The sequence below is a fragment of the Rhinolophus sinicus genome, chromosome 1, assembly GCF_057876585.1.
Source record: "Rhinolophus sinicus isolate RSI-liver-muscle chromosome 1, RSI-T2T, whole genome shotgun sequence".
NCBI classification, from domain to species: domain Eukaryota; kingdom Metazoa; phylum Chordata; class Mammalia; order Chiroptera; family Rhinolophidae; genus Rhinolophus; species Rhinolophus sinicus.
Genome location: NC_142501.1, coordinates 159,525,178 through 159,551,470, shown reverse-complemented (window position 1 = coordinate 159,551,470; position 26,293 = coordinate 159,525,178). Strand labels below are relative to the sequence as shown.

The 26,293-nt window shown below is 40.6% G+C and overlaps 2 protein-coding genes across 3 annotated transcripts in view; one reads left to right on the top strand and one right to left on the bottom strand.

Moving 5' to 3' along the window:
* Positions 1-522, bottom strand: part of USO1 (USO1 vesicle transport factor) — a 72,825-nt gene extending 72,303 nt beyond the window's left edge. Inside the window, exon 1 of one of the 2 annotated variants that reach the window (XM_019720581.3) lies at positions 177-522. In XM_019720581.3, the coding sequence (XP_019576140.1) occupies positions 177-242 (66 nt within the window). In that variant the 5' untranslated portion in view covers positions 243-522. The remainder of the gene's footprint in view (positions 1-176) is intronic. The other variant, XM_019720566.3, reaches the window with a different exon arrangement.
* Positions 523-688: 166 nt separating this feature from the next.
* On the top strand, positions 689-1,838 carry LOC109440425 (galectin-10-like). The gene is given in 2 exon segments (XM_074324447.2): positions 689-828; positions 1,230-1,838. A coding segment is annotated over 1 exon segment (429 nt). The 5' UTR covers positions 689-828; positions 1,230-1,266; the 3' UTR covers positions 1,696-1,838.
* Positions 1,839-26,293: the final 24,455 nt, after the last annotated feature.

Genomic DNA, 26,293 nt, shown 5'->3' with positions numbered 1-26,293 from the left:
GCTGGGGGCGTAAGGGAATAACTCGGGGGTTTCAGGAGAAGGGAGGCAAAAGGGGAGGTGGCATGTGGATCCCCGGCCCACCGTGGGGCGCGGGAGGTGACCTCCGGGACCCCGAGTCCTCCGTCCCCGTTCCTGCCCGGACCCTTCCCAAGTCCCAGATCCGCTGCTCCTCTCACCGTCTCGGCTTCTGTGTGCTGGGGTCCGGCACTCTGACCCCCCATCACCCCGCGAAGGAAATTCATCTTGCGGCTCCGCCACCGGCTCTACCAGCCACTTCGGAAAAGAAAACTTCCCCTGTCCTCCGCAGGGCCTGGCCCCCAGACCAGCAAGCACTCCGTGATCCCCGGGCACAGCCACCGCCGCCTCCTACTCGGCGGCCGCTCCAGCCCCCTGAGCCCGGAAACAGCCGCCACCAGCAGTCGAAATGCGCATGTGCGGGGGACGTGGCATTACGTGGCGCCTCGAAGGGCGAAGGCAAAGGGGTAAAGTAGTCGAAACAAGGCCCATAGTACGGGTCCTCCCAAGCCCCGCCCACTGCGCAGGCACCGCCTCCCCCCGCAGGCACCGCCTCCCTCCGCAGGGACACGCCTCCTACCCCCGCCCTTCGCAGGTCGCTGGGCTGGCCCCAACCACCCACGTGGTCGAAGCCCGGCCCTGCGGGCTGGAGAGCATCCCGACAGCGTACGTGTTTTGGCTTGCAGCGTGTTCAGTTGTTGCGGAGCGGGACACACTGCAAGCTATTATACCGGAGAGTCGTATTTTGTTGAGTCGAAACTGAAATTGTCCTTCGGCCGACGTGACAGATAAGGGGTCCTGACCCTTGGCAAGGTTGGTTTGATTTTGTGGTTTGGCAGTACGAGTGCTGTGGCCTTCTGATCCCCGTAAATTGCATTTCTTTACAGGGCTTTGTTTGGTAGTAAAGAGGGTGCTAGAGCCCCCTCATTCCACTGCCAAGGGAGGGCGCATTTCTCAGATCTTGCTCTTCAAACCTGAGAAAAGGAATTCCTAGATCTAAACACCAGGTACACCGCTATTTTTAAGTGCTGTGAGGAGAAAACCAATCGAACCCTGCATTTAGCTTACTAGGGAAAATACATTGTTCTGCAGTCAGTTTGACAGCTAGTAGCATAATTTTTTGTTACTAACTTTCAATCCCTGCATTTTCAGCGGGTTTTCTTAGCATGAAAAATGTCTTTTTTGTGTGTGTGGTTTTTTTTTTACCAATCTAGACACAACTTAGAAAGGCTGCCCAGAGAAGACACAACAATGTCAGAACTACATGTCCCATACCAACACCGTCTGTCCTTGTCTACTGGTTCTTCAGTGACCATCCATGGGAAACCCATCATGAGTTTCAGCATGAACCCATAACTGCAGGTGGATCTCCACACTGGAAATGATGAGAACTCAGACATCGCCTTCCATTTCCGCGTGTACTTTGGTAATTGGGTAGTGATGAACAGCCGTAATTGTGGGGAGTGGAGATTCGAGGTGAAATCCTCTGAAATGCCCTTTGAGAATGGCAAACCATTTAAACTGTGCATCTTGGTGCTACAAAATGAGTATCGGGTAATGGTAAATGACCAATACTGCTACAGCTTTCCCCATCGAGTCGACCCACGATCTGTGAAGATGATGCAGGTGTGGAGAGATATTTCCCTGACCTCAGTGTGTGTCTGTGAGAGAGAAGGGTGACCAGACTCCCATTGTCAAAGAGATCCCTCCTCTAAGTGACCATGTGATTTCCAGAGCTCACTAACAGAATGGGTTCTCCTCACCCTTCCCCCACGATTGGTCATTAAAACTCCTGAAAACTTAAAAAAAAAAAAAGAAAAATGTCATTTTTTCATATCGGTATGCCTTGTTCCTTTCAGAATGAGTTTGTCAGGTACACGTGCTTGTGGAGTAGTCTTGTAAATTTCTTGAGTCTAAAAATTGTAGGGCCCAGTTACCCAACTGATTCATACACCTCCACACTTAAATGTCCTATGGGTCTCAGATACCCCAGCCTCCCTAAAAAAAAAAAAAAAAAAAAAAAATCAGTATGCTTCCTGTGCACAGTACCGCTAGCCAAATAATTGCCTAAGCTAGAAGTAGAAAGCATAAGCTAGAAGTAGAAAGCAGCAAAGACTTTTAAACTCTGGATTTCACCCCCCGGTATGTCTACTAGTCAAGTCCTATCATGTCTATTTATAGAATATAGTATTTCTCAAATAGGTCCTCTGCTTTCCCTCCTCCGTGCCTCTGAGATAGTTTATGTTCTCATCGTTTTTCACCAAGCTTATAGTAATAGTTTCCTAACTATTAGTTTGTCAGTATTCAGGCACTGACTTCCCTCCATTCCTGTCTCCAGTCCACCCTTGGATGAGCCTTGCATCAGCAAAGCATCTGCATGACAGTCCTCTTCTTAAAATCCTTCAGTGATAAAATCCAAACTCCATAGTTTGGTATACAGGCCTGTTATGTTCTGACTCCTGACTGTCTTTCCAGCTCCTCCTTCACATAGTCTGGATATATGCTCTACCTCTCACTCTTCATCAAGGAAATACCTGCTAGTTCCTTAAGACTTAGCTCTGGCATCTTCTGAAAGCTTTCCCTGAAATACACACACACACACACACACACACACACACACACACACACACACACACACACTAGTGCTTTTCAGTTAATATTTGGTAAACTCAATAAATGCTTGTTAAGTCAAACTTAAGGGCAGGATTATGTTACTCATTTTTGTATGTCTGTTGTTTAGCACTCTCTCATAAAAGGTGGTACTGATGGATAAATGAAGAAAACATTAAAGGATATATTAACATTATGCTGTGGAGGAGGGTCCTTTTTTCATCTCTAAGGTGAAATTGTGGATAATACATACTATCACAAAGGCTATGGTGAAAGTTCCTTTCTTAGTGCCAATGTTTTAAGCCTGGGTGTCTTGGATAATGGTGGGGATCATACTGCCAAAAATACTGTGCACTAAGCATTATCCCTTGCTTTAAAACGAGACACTTGACATTTTGCATCAGACATTTTCCATGGGGGCATTTTGTTTCAGCCTAAAAAAAGTAACCAATAAATTCTCAGCTTTTTTTATCACCGAGTAATGTGTGCAAAGAACTTCACCCAGTCCCTAAGCCTCACCCCTCCCCGAGCCTCTCCTCACCTCCTCTATGTGCTTCACTCCACCCCATCATCAGGGATAAAGCTCTGAAATGCAGTGGGGCTCATGGATGTTTACATATATTATTTGGTAATAAAAAAACAGTGTCTTGATGTTTTAGCAAAATTGTTTTAACACACTGGCCTTTTTAAAATGCCCTGCTTTGTTTTCAATTTTGGTGAGTATAGTAGGTCACTGTGAGTTTTCCCTTCATTGACCTGTTTTCTTCCCTAATAGCATCCACTGGGCAGGAAGGACAATGGGCAGGCGGGATGGATAGTTGGGTGCAGAGGAGATGAAGGTTGAGCCCCCATACTTCCCCCTGACCTGGCCTGTCTTGCGTTTCTCCTGGTGTCTGGGAAAGGGTGGAGCTGCCTATTACTTCTAGGCTCAAGAGAAGTCAGAGAGGGTACAGTGGCTGATTTGTCTCTCAGTTGGGGTCTAAAAGGGGAGCAGAGGCATCCTCACTATGGAACAGCCATGAAATAGACTCCTTATTTAAGAGAAAAGGGGTTCCATGTGAATCCACTTCTGCTGATTTTATAGAGAAAAGTCAGGGACCATGTCCTGTTCCTATTTGTACTCTAATCATCTAGCGTAATTCCTTTAACATGACAGATGGTCAAGAACCATTTCTTCAATAAAGATAGAGAAACCGTGAAAAAACTGTGACTGTCTGACTTAGTCCATTGTACTTCTGACTTTCATAAATCTAAACACTTACCGTGTTCCCCCCAAAATAAGACCTAATCAGAAAATGAGCCCTAGCATGATTTTTCAGGATGACATCTCCTGAACATAAGTCCTAATGCGTCTTTTGGAGCAAAAATTAATGTGAGACCCGGTCTTATTTTCAAGGAAACACAGTAGGATAAATGCCATGAATCATTAAAATACACATAATCCAAAATTTTAACTGGGGTAAATAAAAATGATTTTTCTTTTCCTAAACCAAACCTGACAACAGAACAACTAACAAAATTCATTGGTTTGAAATCTGTTTTTAAAATTGTTTCCTTACAATCCTCTACTTCAGTGGCTCTCTTCAGTGGCCTACTTTCCCTATGCTTTCTTACTTTCTAGTGGCAAACTCAGCAATAACAATGAAAGATCATTGCACAGGATGGTTTTTGGTTGGGAGTGGGGTGGGGTTGTGGAGTTATTGTCTGTACCTGCTTAGGAGGACAAGTGGAGGTGATAATTTATGTTTAAAATACATCACAGGTTTTTAAAGACTAGTTATTGGAAAATCGGTGTCCAAAAATATCGTTGATATAATTATACGTTACTATCCATTAACCAAACAACACACAGCAAAATAAACTGATGATGATGAAGTGGCAATTGAAATTCATAACCAATCAATAATAACAATATCAAGCACATATTTGTGCTCCTTATTTGCTAGCCTTATTCTATTCAAAGGTAGTTCCCATGGTTAAAATAAAATAATTTACTTAATTCTCACAGCAACCTTGCGAGGTGGATAGTGTTATTAGCTCCATTTTACAGATGGCGAAACAGGCACAAAGAGTAACTTGCCCAATAGCGTAGCTCAGAAGCGCCAGAGCTGGGACAAAAATGGGCAATCATGCTCCAAAGCCTGTGCTCTTGTGTACTATGCTATCCAACCTCTCTAGAGTCAAGACAATGACCTTGCACTAAGTGGAAAGGTGGTCTACAAGTTCCTACATAATCTGCCCCGCCTCCCGCTCCGCGTTGTCTACCTGGCCTCATCTCCTACTATAGTCCCTCCACTCCAGCAACACTGGCTTCCTTGCATTTCTGAAGCTTGCTCTTGCCTCATAGCCTTTGCACTTATACTTTCCTGTATCTTGAATGCTTACTGTTCCACCCACATCGAATAATGGCTCACTCTCTCACCTTATTTAAGTCTGCTCAAATGTTACTTAGGTCTTTCCTGACTGTTAAGTCACAACTTCTCCCTCTGCTCTGTTTATTTTTCTCTAGAGCATGTATCAGTCTGATACATTATTCTTCCATACGTATTATTTTCCCGTGTTTCATCAGATCTAAGACACCATCAAGTGTACCTCAGAAAGAAAAAAAACCAAAACCTCTCCCAGGTTGTAAGAAGCCGTTTACCGACAGATGTCTCCCAATTTCAGGTTTCTTAAAATGTGAAAAAATGTTCATTGTAAGATTAATGGAATATAGTGTATATTTTACCTCTTTATCCTGTTTGTTGTCTATTTCCCCACCACCCCCAGAATGTAAACCCATAGGGCAGGGATTTTAGTCCTTTCGTAAATTGCTTTATTCTCAGTGCTTAGCACAGTATCTGACACATAGTAAGCACTTGGTAGCTCTTTAATGGGTGAATGAATTCCCCAAATGAAGAAATTCCCACTTTTACCTTGAGCACATGGGAGCAGAAATTCTGCACTATTGCTAAGCATTGCATGGCAGATAGACTTCCTCAATCCTGTCTGAATCAGCGTCCTCAGATTCAGATTTTATTAACTAATTCTAGTTTATGAATATTTTGTTGATCTTTACTGACCAACTTACTAATTAACATTTAGTCATATGTAAAGATAAATGAAAGGACTTATACGAGTCAGATTGCAGCCCATTGAGAGAGCCATCTTAACCTCCCATTGGGCAGTTCCCCTTGGTTTGAGATTCATTACACTAACGCAATGGTTCTTTTCTTCTCCTCCTCCTCGTCCTTCTTTTTAAGACAGTTAGTTCACATGGTTAAAATAAAAAGTACAAAAGAGTGTATAGCAAAAAGTCTCCCTGTTATTCTTTGGCCACCCAGGCAATTCACGTAAACAGTTCTTGTTTATCCTTCTAGATATACATATACGTATAAACGTAATCTCTCTTTTTTAACACAAATAAATGTAGCACATTGTACACACAGTTCTATGGCTTAATTACTTTTTCCCATTTAACATATCTTAGAAATTATTCCTTACAAGAAGAGGTAGGTGTTTCTCATCCTTTTTCATTGTGTTCCATGAAGTGCTTTTCAAAATATTTTTTAAAACCCTAGGAATTCCTTGGGAGAAGAAGGTGCAAGAAAGAGGATTGTGGCCCCCCCATCCAGCTCCATTTGATTGATTTCAGTTGTTTATACTTCCTGTATCATTTGAAAAGATTAAGAGGCTAAAATATTCAACAGCCACCTCTCTTAGGAGATAAAAAACATGACATAGGCAAGGACTCGGAATAGTCGAGTCAGTCAGTCTCACATGCTCTAAAGTCCAGGCTTCCAATTCCTCCTCTACCTGTTGTGAAAGGAACAATAATAGTACCCTTCTCAGTGGTTGTTGGTAGGACTTTATTAGATAATAGCTTTAATGTGCTTAGTCCTTTAGTACATGAAACATAGTAATAGTGAGTACACACTAGAGGTTAGAGTGGCGACCCAGATCATCTTTGTGTTTCATCAATTTCTTAACAACTGAACATTTAAAAATATTACTCTAAAAGTACTCAACTCAAACTTTATTGGCTCACGTTACTGAAAAGTCTATCACTTTAGATATAGCTTAATCGGGGGGCATGAAGACAATCTCCCCAGGATCTGGGCTTTCAGATCTGGGACTCTGCTCTTTTAATTCATTTCTTTCTCTGGCTCTTTACAAGGGCAAGGTGGCTGTCAGTACCTGCAGTCTTACATTCTCTACCGGGCCCAAATTCATCAAGAAAGACTCCTAACCTTTCAATCCTCAGAGTCCCAGCAAAAGTGTCCTTTATGACTTACAGGATCTGATTGGTTCAGGTGCCTGTGTGTTGGGCCAATTTCTGCAGTCCAGTGTGTGAGATGCTCTGATGGGCCTTGGTTCACACACCCAACCCTGAAGCGAGCAGTGCGAGTTCTCCCTTCATCCCAAAGCATACGGCAGAAGAACATGGAAACAGGGACTTTCTTCAAAGAAAATCTAGACTATTGTGCCAGCAGAAAGTTCATCTGAATATAAAAAGTAATAGATGCTTGCTATATCCCCTAATGGACTTGACTGCTTGCCAATTTTTTTTGAAAAATATTTTTCCAGCAGTGCTATGAGCATATTGCTAGCTAGTATCAGTTCTGATGCTCTGCAAAAGGCTCAAAAGATCATGTTGTATTATTTAATAAAAGTAATTTTACATTGCTTTGTATTTATATTTGCAAGCAAAGCTACATTTACACCTTTTTCTAAAAAAAAAAAAAATACAGTCCAGTTGTGTTTCCATTGTAAGAAAATACAATAAACAAAATTGCTTACTTATGAAACACCTAAATTGGGAAATCCCATTTTCAGTTCCAAAGGACTTTTTATAAAACTATTTATTGAGGGACAAATTTATCAAATTCAGGACCCCTTGTCCCCTGTGAAGAATTTGACTGTCACGTCTCTATACCCACTCTCTTCCTCCTCCCTCTCAGCTAGCTGAACAGGTAGGTCTTGAATAACTAGGATGGGATTGAAGTTTTTACTGTCCCATTCCACAGTTAGACCAGAGCCTTTGAAGTTCACATTACTGGCTGATGCCAAGATTCTGTGGAAGCTTAAGATGATTTATTATGGAGCCATTGCCACTTTCACCAGCAATTCATGACCCGGAAGCAAGTTGCAGCTGATCTATCTCATTTGCTTGAGTCTGTGGCCCAAGTGAGTATGTGTGGGGTTAGTAGGGGACTCTGTAGGCTGTCTCTTCAGATCACAGTACAGTCAGTCAATATTGATTGAACCTCCAGGCCAGCAGGATAGTAGCAGATCTGGACCTGAACTTTTCAAAGTCAGCCCAGACCCCAAGGACCCCTCACTCCCCAATTCCAGCTCTTGAAAGAAGTTGACTATAAGGTTCCAATGGCCTGTGATTGTTAACACTCTACACAGATAATAGGGGTGGACTCAGTAACTTGTAGATACTAGGTGGAGGGTCCAGAATTGGCATAGGTGGGTGGCTTGAGGAGGAAAGAAGAGGGAGTTGAGTGTGGACATGATTCTTTGCCAGCAGCTCAGGAGTCCATGGGTAGAGGAATGGAAGACGAGAGGATCATGAGCACAGAGAGGCCAAGAAATCTTGCCTTTGGCCTGACTGTTCCCTGATGCTGCCGTGCACAGGATCTCACAAATACCTCACTAGTTGTGGGTAGTATAAGAGCTGGAAGAGCTCTGGCTTGCTCTCCCACTACCCTTTCCCCAACTCCAATCCCCACATACACACATGGCCTTTCCAGGGCAGGGCCGCCATCTGTGAGACGCAAAGTGACCCAGACCCAAGTCCCCAAACTGCTCTCTCTCGTAGGTATGTGAATGGAGACTCCTTAAACAGCTTATAATCCAAGATCACAGTAGGTCATTGCCACAGTCAATCGCCCTCCTGTGAGGGTGCTGACATCTAGGTCTGCTTCTGGTTTCTGGGTCAGAACAAAATGACTATACTGGTATTTTGGTACTGATTTCATAATGTAACATCAAGATGTTTGTTTTTTAAAAGCTCAAAATTCATGCCATTCAAAACAAATCAATGATACTACATATGAAACACATTTCATTTCAATCAATAGAAATTAGTGATTCCAAACTCTGCTGTGCCCTTCAGCTTCAGAAGAGTTTCATGTCTGATGGGTTTGGTCTGGCCCAGATTCGGTGCCTTCCTGTACCTTTTGCTCTTCTGCCTGGAACTTTTAGAAACCTTGGCCTCCAGATAGCTGCACAGCTCTGGCCAGAGGTTCCGGCTCCCTTTTTTGATTTTTCCCTGCCAATCTGGGAAGGATGGTCTTTCCTATTGGCTAACTCCTGCCTTCCCCAGCAGAATGAGCCACTTTGTTCCTAGAGCCTTTGTAAGGGAATCCGTGCTCAGCCCCTCCCTCATTTTTGGAGGCAAGGGTGGGGAGAGATGGAGTTGCAAGAGCTGATGCATAAAAACAAGGTTTTAGAAGGACTTCTATGAAGGAGAGATGAGGCAAAGAAGAGGAAGGGGAGAGAGTGGCAAGAGAGATCCAAGAAACTGAATGAAACTGCTGACTAATATCTGCAGCTAGAGTATTACACACACATAAATACAGTGTTTTGTTTTTTTTTAGTACTTAAAAATAGCTCAGTATAGCAGAATATTGAGAACAGATGTGTTTGGTTTCTTGAATCACTGATTCAGCAAACATTTGAGTCTCTGTCCTCTGTGCCAGGTCCTGTTTATAGGTGCTCTCCCATGTGTAATCTCATTCTGGAGCACTAGAAATTCTTATTTCTATTTCATAGAGAGAGAAGGCTGGGCTTCAGCGTGGTATAGACCAGAAAGGCATGTTTTGTTTGCAAACTTAGACAGACCTGGGTTTTCATTCTAGTCGTGCCACTTTTGGACTGTGTAGCCTTGGGTAGATTACTTAACTTTGCTGCATCAGCTGTGATTACCATGCCTTGCAACAGAAAACCAGAGTGTCTTAAACAGATTAGGAGGTAGGCAGTGCAGGATTGCTAGAGGATCTGGGCCCTTAGCCTGACTCTCTGCTCAGCCATCCTTGGCTTGAGGCTTTCATCTTTGTGGTTACAAGCTGGCTGCTTCATCTCCAGCATTGCATACTAATTCTGGAAAGGAAGAAGGGCAAAGGTGAACGGCAAAAGTTATTTATCAACGGAGGCCCATCCCCCACTCTTTTACCCTTTTAACTTTTTTATTTTGAACTAATTTCAAAATTGCAGAAGTGATGCAAAAATTGAACAAAAAATTCCCATATACTCTTCACCTAAATCACTCAAATGTTAACATTTTTACCCCAATTACTTTATCATTTTTTCCTCTAAATATATACATGTTCCCCTGAACCACGTGGAGAAGAATTTATAGGCATGATCTCCTTTTACCTCTCAGTGTCTAATTCCTAACCACAAAAGTTTGCTTAAATAACATAGTGCAGTGATCAAACCCAGGACATTAACACTGAAAACATTCTAATTATCTAATCTATAGCCTTTATTCAAATTTTGCCAGTACCACTAATTTCCTTTTTGGGAAAAATTTTTTTTTTCTGGTCCAGTATTCAATCCAGGATTACACATTGCATTTAGATGTTATGTCTCCTCAGTCACCTTCAATCTGAAACAGTTCCACTGTCTTTATTTGTCTTTCATGATTTTGATATTTTAGAGAATATAGGATACTTTATAGAGTGCCCCTCAGTTGGGTTTTGTCTGACTTTGCTTCAGTATTAGGTTCAAATTGTGTATCTTTGACATCTTTGGCAGGAATATCATAGAAGTGCTGTCCTACTCACAGTGCATCATCTCAGGAGGTACATAACATCTATTTGTCCCATTATTAGTGACATTCATTTTGATCATTCATTTAAGGTGTTATCTGCCAAACATTTCCACTGTACAGTTAACTATCTTTCCCTTTGTAATTAATAAGTATCATTTGGGGGAACATGCTTTATTTAATACTGATAAATATCCTATTTCTCATCAAGCTTTCACCCTCCAGTTTTAGCATCTGTTGCTACTCTTGCCTGAATCATTGGGGGTTGTCAGTCTACGCTTCATATAAAAAGCTTTCCAGGAAGCTTTGTCTTTCTACTTCCACCTATTTTGTTAAGAACTCTGTCCAGCTTTAGCTGCAAGAGTGCTTGGCACATCCATTATTATGGTTTTTGTTTTGTTTTGTTATGGGCATATTGCTACCCCCAATAAAGTAAATAGGGGAGAATAAAACTGGGTAAGCAACTTGCCAATCCAGTAGCATCGATATAAGAATTAAATTAAATAATGTTTGTAAAATATGAAGGAGCCTGTAACATGGTTGATACTTCAGAATATCCCTCCCCAACCTGTGGGAACAGGGTTTTGCTTATTTGTTTTGTTTTTATTGGTCACTTGTGGTCACGTAGCTAGTAAATGGCAGAAAAGGTCTGCAAACTCTAGTGTAGTCACTACACCATAGTTTCCTTCCGCTGGTTTAAGAAATTCTGTATATTCTCTTAAATCTCTTGACACTTTTTCGGCTTTACAACTAAAACTACCTCTGTACTGTAATAATCTACACATCAGTTTGTGGAATGATCCTATGTACTAAATGAAGATAGCATATTACATGTATATACCACTGCTAAAAAAATGTATACAGTGGACACTTTGGTCAACGTTGCTCAGGCAGTAGTTCGCTGTAATCAGAAGTGTCTGGACGCTGATGGTAACCACTTTGAGCACCTCTTGTTAATTGCAGAAGTCAAACATGACTTGTATTTATCTTTTGTTATCAGTATGTATTGAGTATTACAATTCTAATACAGTTTTTTCCTTTCTTAAAATGTGTATATACATTTTTTTGTCATCCTCTGTGTGTACACACACACACACACACACACACACACACACACACTCATATATATAATAAGAACTTGATTCAAATTTCTTTATATTTGGGCATGTTCACTGCCATATAGTCCAAGGCAGTTGTTCTCTTTTGGGGCAATGGCTATTAATTCTCCTCAAGGATCATAATCTGGAAGGACCTGGGAGGGGAAAATACTTAGAGAATGATGTTGTTTGCTCAGCCTTATAAATAAACACAACTGCATGTTTTGTTGATTCTTTGCAGTTTTTAAAAATATTTAACTAAGAGAGAGAATTGTAAAAATCTTTCATCTCCTGCCAACAATAAGAACTGGAATTTAAAAATTCCCTTGTCACAGATTCAGCGTGAAAGAACATGAAATTTTAATACCAATTGGCAGCAAAATCTCACTTCATTTAACTGAGAGTTTTACTCTGAACATCATGGAATAATATTATCAGTACATGACAGAAATTAAAAATGATGGTAGAAAAGACATAAATCAGGATACAAAATTATATATACCACATGATCATAGCTAAGGTTAAAATATATACATAGGAAGAAACCTAGAAGAAATGTTTGAATTTCTTCTAAGATTGAATTCAAAGTGGTTATATTTTGGTGGAAGGATCTGGCTGATGTTTTCTTATTTCTACTGTTCCATAAATTCCACTGAATAATTTGTTTTTTAACAAGCATGCTTTAAAAAAAATAATCACAAATAATACAAACTTACAAAAGATAATTAGAAACATTTTCGGAAGAGAAGCATCTGGAGCCCTGACAAAACTATTAGTATGTGTGGGAGGACAGGCCCAGGGGCCCCATATTGCAGCTGATGCCTGAGTCTGAATTTCATTTCATCCACTTTGTTACCGTCTATTTTTCTCCCCCCTCCCATTCTTCCTGTCCTTTATTCGTTTTCTTTTCCCTTTTACTATAAGGTAGATGAAGAGATTATTTGTAAGAAAGTTTGACATAGTAGAAAGAACATTACACTTTAAAGCCAGACAGACTTGGATTTGAATCCTGCCATCATGTATTCATTCAACAAACATTAATTGAGCAGCTACTATGTCGTGCAGCGTCTTAGGCACTGGATATTCAGCAATGTTTAAGAACAGACAAACTGCTTTTGTGAAACTTATAGTCTAGTGGGGGAAGACAGTGTGATTTAGGAAGTCCTGGAAAGACCCTCGGATCAAAAATTATCTGCCAAACCACATGGTCACAATGTATAAAAGTATGCTATGAAGGACTTAGCCTTTTGCATAAAGAAACCATCTTTTAAAATACAAATATCAATGGAAAGAGTGCATCAATATTAGGATTAACAGTCATTTATACATTAGTGTGAATTCTCTCATATACGTCAAGAGCTAAATGAGAGCCATGCTTTGTAAGAATAAATATTTTAATTGAAGGGAGGAACATTAGGTACTATCCAGAAAGGGTAGTTCTGAATGGGTTTCAGAGTAGGCAATAGGAGAGTCCCATGGCAAGAGGTGACTTAAGAAGGGCAAGAAAAAAGAAAAAAGAACAGTAGTAGAATTCTGGGAACACATTTCACCCTTACATTATGAGTTTGTCTTGAGGAAAGATCCAGAAGTCTTCCCAGGTGTAGGTGCCACCCTTCCCCCGTCCCTTCATAGCCAAAGTTTTTTGAAAGGGCGCCTTAGAACTGGGACATTCTTGAGAGATACATCTGTGGACTTCTCAAATCCCTCACATTGTCAAACATTCCTAGAGGGTATCATCTCTCTCACAAAATGTATATGATATAAATAAATACATAAATGCATACATACATACATAAATAGTAAGAATTAACAACTGCCCCATTGAGGTACAAATGCAGGCCTTCTGCTGAATCCGTAGCTTGCCTCTTGCTTACATTTTTGAATAACAGTTTACTATCTGTCAGAGATCTCTGGGTCTCTGAAAATAACAAAATTGAAGATATGTAGATGCTGAGGTTTTACTGTCACTTATACTTGCACATCTACATCCTATCTCCTCCCTCTGGTTCACCCTTCACCTTAACAGCAGCGGTGCCTCTATTCCTTTTATTTTGTAATAACATCACTTAAGGTTGTGAAGAAGTTTGAGAGTCTAGGGCCCCTCCTGTTTAAAGGAACAGAAAGTCTTACAAAATCACTCTGGTAAAAAAAGGGTCTGTTGTAAGGATATAGGGGAATCTTGAAGGAAATCTTCAGGAAGTACAGCCCAACCTCATGAGAACTTAGAGTCAACATGTAGATTGTGTGTGTGTGTGTGTCCATGTGTGTGCACATGTGTATCTCTCTGTGTCAGGCTTCATAGGCTATTGTCTTTGCTTTTTTCAGTGAGTCTGTTCCATTCTGTTGCTTCTCTCTGAGACCTGCTTTCTCTGCTGACTCTGGCCTCTCTGCTGACTCTGGCCTCTCTGCTGCCAAGCTTGCAAGTGGCTTTGGCTTGTCACTGCCCAGACCCCAGCCCAAACTTGATACAACCTCACAGCTCAGCTCCCTGTAACTGACTCAGGATGACTGGAAATCTGGCTCAGCTTGGGTCAGGTGTCCATCCTGGTTCAGTTAGGAGCTGTACTTAATAAATGTTGCCTCAATAGTATTGCCTGTGTTCTCCTTTATCTTAGCATACAGAGTGTAAGGGGTGGGGTGGGTAGGAGGACAGGTGATTTGGTGAATCCTGTCGTGACAGACGACCCTTTGGAATATTCTGTTTTACCTGTGTGTAGTGGTAGTTGGTATTGTTTCCTAATAACAACAACAATTACTACCAATAATTTCTTGTGCCAAGCACTTTACATGTATCGTCTCCACTAACTCTCTCAACCTTCCTATTTGCATCCCCTCCATGCAAGAAGAAACTATGGAAGGAGAGTGGTTTTCTAACTTGCTTAAGGTCACAAAGCTCAGTGACCGGGATTTGATTTCTCAGACTGTAGAGCGGGTACCCTCTCCTGCCTTTGCACACCAACCTCTGGTCATGTCATTAGCTGCTCTGGACAGTTGCCATAGCTTTACCCTGGTACTTACTTCCCCCAGTTAGTCTCCCACTTTGAAGAAGTAGATAATTTGTGAGAAGAGGAACACCAACCAATGGATTACAGAGGCCCAACCAGTACGTTTTTCCCAGCTGTTTCCAGTCTGACAATGCTATGATCTTACCAGAACATATGGAGACAGGAGAGGCTGCCCTCTTGGTTTTTCATGTGGAGTCCTCCACCGTCCATCAAGAATTGGTCCAAACACACTACATTTTGCATTTTTATAAGCTATCATTAATGTTCAATAATAGCTTAGTGCTTAGCACCTGGCACAGTACATAGTGGGATGTTCAATAAGCTTTTCCACACCGTTAAACTGAACTAGCCAACTTTAGCTTATATTCGCTCATAAAATTGAAGCCAGTGGTCATCAGAGATATTTTATTACCCAAGTATCATCGTCCATTTGAGCCACTATAAGAGAATACCATAGACTGGGTGGTTTATAAACAGCAGAAATTTATTTCTCACAGTTCTGGAGGGTGGAGGCCGAAGATCAAGGCACAGATTCCCTGTCTGTTGAGAACCCGTTTCCTGGTTCATGCACTGCCATCTTCTTGCTGTGTCCTCATGTGGCAGAAGGGACAAGAGAGGTTTCTTGGGCCTCCTTTAGAAGGGCACTAATCCCTTTTGGAGCCCTCCTCACCTAATCACCTCCCAAAGTCTCTACCTGAAGTGCTATCACATTGGCTGTTAGGACTTCAATATATGTATTTGGGGGGACACAAATACTCAGGCTATAGCACCGACTTAGAATCGAAGGTGAGTTGATGGAGTTGAAAGTAATCCTGAGTAACAGATGAGCAACCCTTGGAATAGATGAGTCTGTTATAAAATGACACTCTTTAAATAAAAATGAGCCACTGACTTTCACACTTTAAACTTAAAGAAGATTCCAGTGGAGAGGATCATCTGGGCCTTAACATCATTCTGTTCTCCAAGATGTACCTTCTCCTTGGGGTTCTCACAAATTACTGCTGCCTCCAGCTTGTTGGCCTCTAGGAGGCACTCTTAGCCCTCCAAGGTTGCGGGCCAGTCAGTGGCGTCAATCAACTCTACAGCTGAGGCTAACTAAAGCCGGTTTCCATCTGCTACGTAGTAGGAGATACCACAGGGAAATAAACACTGAGAGTGAGAGTGACGTGAATCTAGACAATCTGGCTTATAAAGAGTTTATTGAGTCTCAGCTTGCAACTCACTGGGGGTCCTGTCTTCCTAGCTCTTGGACTATTGGTGCAGATTGGACCCTCTTTACTCCCAACATCCAGGAATCACCTTCCAGGCTTGGTGCCAGGGGCTCGGGCAGAACAAAATGTAAGGTCCCTTCTCAGAGCCAAGTCTAGTGGGGGAGAAGGGCGGTCACCTAGATTCCTCACGACGAAGCCAAGAGACAGGACAAAGGAGAGAGAGGTCCTGACAGCCTTCCTTGGAACCACTCTTCACAGTGCTTAGTTTTCTGGCTTGAAATTCAGGCTACTTCCCTTCAGACAACATCTAACGCCCCTCCGCAAGGAGTAGCATTTTCAGCAATAGCACAGTCCTGACTCATTCTGTCCATGCACATACTCGGTAATAGATGGTACATTTGTTACATATACATATGAATTTGCTATGAAATCAATTTCTATTTTCTGTATACATTGGCCAAAAAGCAGCTATTAATAGTCACAGTTTAAGAAAACCAATTATCTAATTCATTCATTTAGGATTATCTTTACATTTTTATTCTCAAGATTCAATATTTAATTTATTGAATAATAGATTCTACATTTATTAAATCCAATTCTGCTCTGACTAAATGCCATAATGTTTGAAGAAGACAAGTTTATTTTAAGTTTATAAAATTTATATTTGACAAGATTAAGACCCCATCAACATTTTTCTAAAATGATTCGTTAAACCATAGGATTATAATTATGCTAAACAATAGTGATCCTTTACAGATCAAATGTGAATGGCATCCTCATTCACCAATTTGATAATTATCTTAAATGCAGTCGTTGTGAACGTGTAGGATTTGAGGGTCAATGTGTCATGCACATACCTGTCTTTCATTATGCTCTTCTCCCATCAAACACATTTCCACGTGACTACTTGGTTATTTATGTGTTTACATTTCTCGTTTGCTGTTAAAGGTTGTTAGCTTTCAGTTCCCATCTAATCTGCTGCTTGTGATCTAATGTGGACCTTTAGTAGTGGTCAGCCTTTTTGAGCACTTACTGTGTTCCAGGCATTGTTCTAAGGACTTTGTATGTATTAGCTAATATACCTCGTTTCACCTCATAACCACCCTATCGGGTAGGCAAAGTGGAATACACCCATTCCGTGATCATTTGGCCAGGCACACAGCTAGCAAGAGGCAGAGCTTGGGATTCAAACCCAGTCTGGCTTCAGCGTCTACAACACTAGACAAAACTATACAGTACTGCCTCAATATCCAGGTTTTTTAGAATAGCTGAAATTCAATAGTAAGCAGGATCTTAGTTGAGTTTCCAAAGTACTCACATGTGAATTATATCTTATTACATAATATAACCTCTCTGAGACTGCTTCCTCCTCTATAAGATGGAAATAATAATAGTACTGACCTGAAAGGACTGCTGTGAGGATTAAATGAGAGATGTGTGTGCTTATGTATATATTATATATGTGTACATATATCTGTGTGTGTATGTGTGTGTATGTGTACACACACACACACACACACACGAGGTTGGATAATTCAGTTCTTGAATTCATCCTGGAAAAAGTGCTATCTACCTCATTGCTGAATATCACTATGGTCACCTTTGAAGTACTCCCCTTGGGAAGTTATGCATCGATGCCAGTGCCTAGGCCACCCTTCAAAGCAATTTTGGAACTCTTTTTCTGGAATGGCCATCAGAGCTGTCATCATATTACCCTTGATGTCCTGAATGTCTTCCTTTCAATATTTCCTTATCTTAGGGTAAAGAAAGAAGTCACTGGGGGCCAGATCAGGTAAGTAGGGAGGGTGTTCCAATCCAGTTATTTGTTTACTGGCTAAAAACTCCCTCACAGACAAATCTCCCTGTAAGCTGGTGCATTGTCGTGATGCAGAGACAGGAAATTGTTGGCGAAAGGTTCAGTCAGGTCATCTAACTTTTTCATGCAGCCTTTTCAGCACTTCCAAATAGTAAACTTGGTTAACTGTCCAGTTGGTACAAATTCATAATGAAAAATCCCTCTGGTATCAAAAAAGGTTTAGCAACATCGTTGCAACAAGTTCGCAAACTTAATTGTCGGATCTCGTGTATATTATATATATGGCACCCATATATATATGCCAAAAAAATATATACAAGTGGATGCTTTGGTCAATGTTGCTCAAGCAGTAGTTCTCCATAATCAGAAGTGTCTGGACGCTGATGGTAACCACTTTGATCACTTCTTGTAATTGCAGAAGTAAATTTGTGACTTCTATTCATCTTTTGTTATTGGTATATATTGAGTATTACAATTTAAATACAGTTTTCCTTTCTTAAAATGTGTATACATTTTTTGACACCCTCTGTGTGTGTTTGTGTGTGTGTGTGTGTGTGTGTGTGTGTGTATGTGTGCGTGTATATGAAGAACCTTAAACAGTGCCTGGCATCTAGCAAGTACTCATTATTCTTTTTTTTAACTATGTAGAAAATTCAGGGTCTTCTGAATTTTGTTTGTGATGCCTAAATTGGTGCACTTCTAATCTTTTTCTTTCTTTTTTAAAAAATTATCTTTTGTTTTTAAATTACAAAAATATAGTAGTTTCAGGTGTACAGCATAGTGATTAGACATTTGTAAAACTTATGAAGTGATCACCCTGATAAATCTAGTACCCATCTGGCACAAGGCATAGCTATTACAACGTTATTGACTAGATTCCGTGTGCTATACTTTACATTCCATGACTATATTGTAACTACCAATTTGTATTTCTTAATCCCTCACCCCCTTCATCCATCCTAACCCCCCTCCCATTTGGCAACCATCAAAATGTTCTCTGTACCTATGAGTTTGTTTCTGCTTTCTTTCTTTGTTTATTTTGTTATTTAGATTTCACATCTAAGTGAGATCATATGGTATTTATCTTGCTCTGTATGACTTATTTCACTTAGCATAATACCCTCTAGGTCCACTCATGTTGCAAATGGCAAGATTTCATTATTTTTTATGGTTGAGTAATATTCCACTGTATATAGTATGTACCATTCTTTATCCATTATTGATGTATACTTAGGTTGCTTCCATATCTTGACTATTATTATAAATAAGGCTACAATGAAGATATAGATGCATATGTCTTTTTGAATTAGTGTTTTGGGTTCCTTTGGATAAGTACCTAGACATTGAATTACTGAGTGCTTGTCTCTTATAATTTTGTTTTAAAGTCTATTTTGTCTGGTATAAGTATTGCTACCCCAGATTTTTTGTTGTTGTTGTTTCCATTTCCATGAAAGATTTTTTCCATCCCTCTACTTTCAGTCTGTGTGTGTTTTTCAATCTGAAGTGATTCTCTTGTAGGCATCATCTGTAAGAGGTTTTTTTTTCTTATCCATTCTGCCACCCTATCTTTTGATTGGAGCATTTAATCCATTTACGTTTAAAGTAATTGTTGACAGAGGCGTAGTTATCACCATTTTATTATTCGTATTTTTTATTTTTCTTCTTCTCCTTAAAGAAGTCCCTTTAACATTTCATGTAATAGCGGTTTGGTGGTGATGAGCTCCTTTAGCTTTTTCTTGTCTGGGAGCAAGTGATCATTATTCTAAGCACTATCCCTGTGCTCAGTGACAGCAATTACTACTATTATCCGTGAGCTTTAAGGAGAGTAACATTTTCTCATAGCTAATGGTCTGTAGATACCGAGAAGCTTTTTACTCATTCCTTCTTCCTAGCTCTCTTCCACAGAGCTTGTTCACTCGCTGCCCCCTCTTTATAAGGACCCTGCAGATGCTGTTTTGGAAGGTCCTCTAAGTGGCTATAAAAGAACCATTCCTGAGTTCTAGGTGCTTTCCACTCCTTAACCCCGGGGCCTCCTTCACCCCTCTCCTTTCTTCCCAGCCTACTTTCCGCACCATCTATGCTTTCTCAGGGGATCCCTCTCCCCAGGCCCTAGTGCTGAGTGCCAAACGCCTTCTGGCTCTCCCAACCTGACTGGCCCAACCAGCAGAGGCCTTTTGTTTTTAATTGAGCTTTACAGCTAATCACTGCAGGAAAACCGCCAAGAGACCATCCCGGAAAATGCATAAGAAAGTACACAAGTGACTTAATTTGGCTCTGGTTTACAATCCCTGACTTCTGTTGAAATGGTAAAATGGAATCCCCAGGTGGTCTCTGCCTCTGTGCTTTCACTTTTGAGAATAAAAACAATCACCTCTTGCTTTCTTTGGTTGGGCCTTTATCTCCTAGGAAGCCTGAAGGTGCAGCCCAGGCTTTTGTGAGTATTCTGTTTTCTCCAGTGGGCAATTTACATCTCTGAGGAACTCCTGGTGGGACATGAAGCAGTCAGTTAAATGTGACCCCCCTCTCCCTGGGGATTATCCCCTCTGGGCATTTCTTCAAGTTTGGCACTGAGTTTAGGTGATACCTGGTGTGGGGACAGAGCCAGGAGTGCAGTTTCCAGGCTCTTGGCCTCACGTGGAAAGGTGCTGGCTCAGGTAGTAAATGGCCATCAACTGTGATTGGATGGCCATCAGCTGTGGCTAGTTGGCCGTCAGTTGTAACCAGTGAGCCATTGGCCACTAATATAACTGCTGTGGCTACGCTAGCAAAAAATGGGGGCTGGCAAGAAGCTGGTGGCTGAGCTAGCAAGAGCGGATTGCAGTTAGAATGGCGGACAGTGTGGCTCCTGCCTCCTGTGTCTCCAACCCAGCCGCCAGCTGTAATATAGTAGTATGACTCCCCTATTTATGGCTCCGTGGGTGTTCCTTTTTGGCCTCACCATATCCTGCGTTCTTATGTGGGGAGCGGGAGCTGAAGACCCTGCAGGCCGCCCCGCATGACACCTGGGCAGGGCTAGAGGTAAAGAAGTGATAGTAATAAAAACTCACAGAAAAATTACACAAGGCTGTGCATGTTTGCCTAAGATCCAAAATTTATTAAGAGAAGCATTTACTCTGAGACTGACAACAAACGTTGCCATCAAATGAAATTATATTTAGATTAACATTATCTTTTAATTAAACTCATAATAAGAAAATGAAATGACCTTGAAAACAGCTTATGAATTAAATGAATAGCAAAAGAGGGAGGATATTATGAATGCAAAAGATAAGTCATTATGCCTGCTGCCTAAGGTATTGAAGGTGCTCCTTGCTTACTGTGTTCCTCTCGCCCCTTCCTTTGTTCTTGCTGTATAGTCTGTGTGATATTATTAAGAAAAAATCTCAACTGGTTTGTGTCTTTGCTAAAACACCTCAGCACCTCTTTATTGCGCTCAGGATAAAATTCAAAATATTGATTTACAACAGCCTTTTAGGCTTTAAATTTTGCCTTGTCCTTTCCTACCCCCAGGTCCTCTACTCTTCTCCCACTGCCTCTTTTAAACACCAGCTTCACTAAACAGCTTTCTGTTCCTAAATGTTCTTACTTCCAGGACTTTGCCTCTGCTTACCTTCCACCTGGACTGCCTCCCACCCACAAAATGGGCTGCTACTCATTCTTCAGTTTTTAATTTAGAAGATACCTCCCCCACCCACCAGAGCCTGGTGCTCCCATATGCCTCTCTCACAGATTTTATCCCACTGTGTGAACCTTGCCTGCTCATCTGTATACCCAGAGGGACAGACCTCAATCAATCTTCAGGAGGCCAACAACCCTGTTTTTGTCCATTTCACTGGCCTTTGTCCATTTCACAGTTTAGCCCTTGTAGACACTTAGTAAAAAGTTGTTGAAAGAAAGAATAGGGCAGGAGGTGGGGGACCAGTGGAAGTTATTATCGGTAAGTGTTATGGATGGGAGGACAGAGAGGTGGAGTCTTGTGGGCTGCTGTCTGCTCTCACACCATGTCTACCACGTCAGGTCACTGAGTGCTGTCAGAGCCTGGCCCTCATAGCCTCATGACTGATTCATAAATTGTTTGAAACCCTGGGAAATCAGCTTCTGGTAACTGAACCTTGCACCACCTTCCTTTCCTCATTTGTTACTGTATAAGAAGAAATGTTAACTGTAGGAGGAAGAGATTCCTTGTCAGCACTTTCTCTCCTCACAGGAAGTCACAGGGAAGCCAGATTATAATCAGAAGGTTGCCTGTGGGAGCCTTCTTCCTTCCCTTCTTCATTCAGTATGCATTTACTAATTGAGTGCCTACTCAGTGTTGGAACAAAAGAATGTGAGTAATTTAAGGACCGTCCTTCAGTTGAGGCAGTTTCAGAGACTGTTCCTCCCTGCTATGGAGACCATATTGTTCCAGTGTAGTGCCCAACTGGCCCTAGCCCTGAAAAATGCAAGAATCACACAAAAATTGTGCCCTGGGCTCCTTTTTTTTTAATCCTTTCAAAGTTGTTCAACTGGGTTTCTCACTATCTCTTCTGTAGGTATATTTACATATTCAGTCTGGTTATAGTTCAGGTTTACCTCATAGAAGCATTTGGAAGTCTCTTCCTGGTCACTTGATACATACATAGACGAGTATTACTGCTCATATAACCATACGTGCTTCCTCTCATAGCATGGCACATATGAAGCTTTAAAATTCAACATTTGCAAAGAAGTATTAGAAATAGCAGATCATAACATTGTCAAGGAGGAAAAACTTTTCCTCTGCTCATTTTTGTTCAGTTGTTGGGGCCTTTGAATTAAACTGACAAAAGATAGATTAGCAAGAGAAAAGACAAATTTTAATCATGCATTTTTATTAATCTATATACTGTACTCAAAGGGAGCAGTTATTGGGGCCTATATACTATCTTAGTGGAGAAAGGGGATGGTAAGAAGGACACTTACAGGAAAACAGAAGACTTCTTAAGAAGGGGAGGGGATGGGGAGAAGGAGCATTCATGGGAAAACAAATGAGTGTTTGGAAAGATAAATGGTCCCTTAGGAGTGTAGATGATAGTTTTTGTGACGTGTCTGTTTAGGGTATGGAGACTTCTCAACACCTCTGGTGATAAGAATCAGTCTTCCCTGGTTGATTTATGACAATTGGATTCTTTTGAGTTCTTTTTGGAAGGCTCTGCTTTTGGGTAAGTCAAAGATTTCAGGAACTCAAGTGCCTTCTGCTCAAAACAATTTTTATGCCACAGTGGGATATTCTGGACCTCTTCATGGTCTATCTTTATACTCTAGAGTATTCCAGAGGGTAGAAGATAATTGGAAGAAATTATCTTCCAAAATTATATCAGTATTGTATTTGAGCCCAAAATCTTCAAACAAGTGACTAGACTATAAAACAAATATAAACAAACACAGTGACTAGTATATTATTTACTGGATCCAGATGAGACTCTTGTTCCAAGTATAAAATACTGCTTACTCAACAGGATTCCTTTTAGCAAAGTAAAGGGGATAAGAAAAAGGTTTTATTCAAACCAAATGGTTTTTATTAACACAACTTTATTTATTCTTTCCCCATTTTAAGAGTGGTGTTAATAAACTCCAATATTATGTTTTCAGCAGCCAGAAAAGTCGGATGAAGTAGCCATCAAGAGAGAAAGGAAAACACCAGGGATTTAGGTTGTACAGCCCTAACTCCTGAAAGGGTAGAGTTGGTAAATTATGGCTGAAGCTGGAGAAAAGATTTAGATCCATCAGACAGACAAATTCAATACCTACAAAATAATGCAGCAGAACTTATATTTGTGGAAAGTAGGGCACAGAATAAATTTCCTTGGGTTCACAGAATAACCTCATCTCTTTGGAACCTAGAAATTGAAAGAGTAATGAGACTTTCTACCAGAATAGTGGTTCCAGGTTAGACAACTTTGACCTGAGCTGGAAAGGGCTGAATTGAGAGAATTCTCAATTCAGGGTTGAGGAGATAAGCTGTTGTAAAAATAATATGCTCTTTGAGCAGTTGTCATTTAATATGCTATATGCTTCCCATACATTTTCTAATTTAATTTTTACAACAATCCAATGGAGTACTAAAGTATTATTTCGATTTTACAGAAGAGGAAACAAATTATGTAATTGTGTTATTGGTAGACATTATTTCCTATTTTTTTCTAAGGTGAATTAAACATTCATATCATATGACTGTAAATACTTGTGTTTTTCTTTATGTTGATTTCATTGCATATTTGAATAGATAACAAGATTACTTTTCCATATTTGCTATGATTATGACTAGATAAAAAACACATATGAAAACCTGGAAGGAAAGAAAAGTGCTAACAGTATTTGTATTTGATGGAGTAGTTATGGTTGATATATTTTTGCTTCCCATTTTCTATATTTTTGTATTGACTAGGTTACTTAAAAAGAAAATAATAAATAAATTTATGAATAAATGATTTGGTATAAATTATAGGCATGTAGCCTAATAGCTTAGGGAAATATTCATGGAATCTTTCCTAAAAGCAGTAACTGCAAGAGAAAACATTATCTCATTGTAAGCCATGAAACAGAGGTAAAATCTGAAATTAATTATTAGTTTCAAAAATCAATGTTATGTTGTGGTTCATAAACTAATTGGAATCAAATCTTATAAACACTTTATAAGACATGTAAAGAAGTTATAGGAGGCTGGTTGGGTGGTCCAGTTTACAGGAGAAAATAAGAAAGGAAAGTTGGAGAGCCAGGCTGCAGCAATGAGTAGGAAGGGCACAGCTTTCGGAGTCTCAGCTTTTTATTGCTGTGTGGTTTTGAACAAGTTGCCCAACTTCTCTGAGACTCCGTTTCCTCTTCTGTAAATGGAAATGATTTCCACGCAGCTCTCTGCTACAGATTAACAGCCAACTGGAGTGGGTTCAGAAGGGGTAGAAGAGGAATTAGAGACAGCAAATATAGACAATGCATTTGAGGAGTTTTACCGAAAAGAGAAGCAAAGGAATGGGATGGTAGCTAGAAGGAAGTATGGTAGGAAACGATTGTTCTCGTTTTAAAGCACATTTGTGGGCTCATGGGAATGATCCAGTGGAGAGAGAAGAACTGGTGATGATGGAGGACTGCAGGAGTGATGCTCTTGAGTAGGTGAGGGAGGAGGATTGGGCTTAGTTGGGTAGGAGCACAGTATATGGGAAGTAACTGAAAGTGTCTTGATTGCTCTTAACTCTGCTGTGGAATTAAGTCCTTCCGGGCAAACAGCATGACCAAAGGGAACGCACTGGGAGGGAAAGTGGGGAGAAGTTGTTGAGAAACTTGAGAGCACAGAAGCTGTGACATATTTGTCTAGGAGAGTAAATTGATAGCAAATATTGCATAATTGCAGTGGTGATGGAGAGTCACCGAGGGCCCACTGGAAGTCAGCAAACAAGATTTTAAAGCAAGATCAGATGGCTTTGCTGTGTATTCTCCTTTAGCCCAGTGACTGAGCTAAAGTCAAGGTGTCAGCAGGGCTGCTTCCTTCTGGGGCTCTAGGGGAGAATCCGTTTCCTTGCCTATGCCAGTTTCTACAGGCCACCTGCATTTCTTGGCTCCTGGTGTCTTCTTCCACCTTCAAAGCCAGCAACACAGCCTCCTTGAATCTCCTTCACTGACTGTTTCCTTTGTCACATCACTTACTCTCTAACAACCCTCTTGCCTCTGTCTCATGAGGGCCCTTGTGATTACTTTGGGCCCACCTGCATCATCTGGGATACTCTCCCCATCCCCAAATCCTTAATCATATCTGCAAAGTCCTCTTTGACATGTAAAGTAACAATATTCACAGGTGGGCAGATTGAGGCATGGATATGCTTGCAGCGGGTGGGGGGGAGAGCATTATTCTATCTCCCATAATTAGTGAAGTTGAATATGTTTTCATATGATTATTAGCTTTTTGTATTTCTTCTTTTGTGAATTACCCATTCCTGACATTTTTTCTATTAGCTGTTAGTCTTTATAATTCATTTGTAAGGTCTTTTTCTCTCTTAAGGCTATAAACCCTAACAACACAGCATTTTGCATATTTCCCCCAGTTTATTGCTTGCCTTTCAATTTGGTTTATAAGATATTATCTAACTTACAAAAGTACGTTACTTTTTAAAACTTTATATTGTGGAAAATATCAAACAAATAAAAGTAGAGATTGAGTATGTTAAATTATTATAGACTTAAGGCTAGTCTTGTTTTAGCTATACCCTTACCCACTTCCCTAAATTATTTATTATTTTGAAGCAAATCCTGGACATCATATCATTTCATCCATAAATATACCAGCAAAATACGTTAATTTAAGAAAATTTAAATCATGAAATTATTTTCTGCAGTGTTTCTGGGTTTGGTGCCATGTACAAAAAAGTCCAATTCACTTGTCTTTTTTAAAGGGGCTGGAAATAAAGTCTGAATATAAGTTTTTGCACCTTTTTTTTTTTTTTTTGCATCTTCTAAAAGAAGTTATGTATCCTTTTTCTTTAACTTGCTTTTATTAGGAATGGCCATTTTTTGACCGCTTCCACAAGTACATGTCAGCATGCACCATGTGGAAAACGCTGTGAATTCAACTTCATGTTACCCTTGGGTTCCTATGAACAGGGAAGTGTATAAAAAGATTACCATTATAGAATCAGCCTACTGGTGTCTGCACTCCTCATTTAGTCCTCTGCCTGCAACGATGACACTAATGACAGGCAACAACTGCTAGAAAGCTGGCGATTGTCTACCATGGCTGCATCATTTACACATTTCAGGTTTTTTGTTTGTTT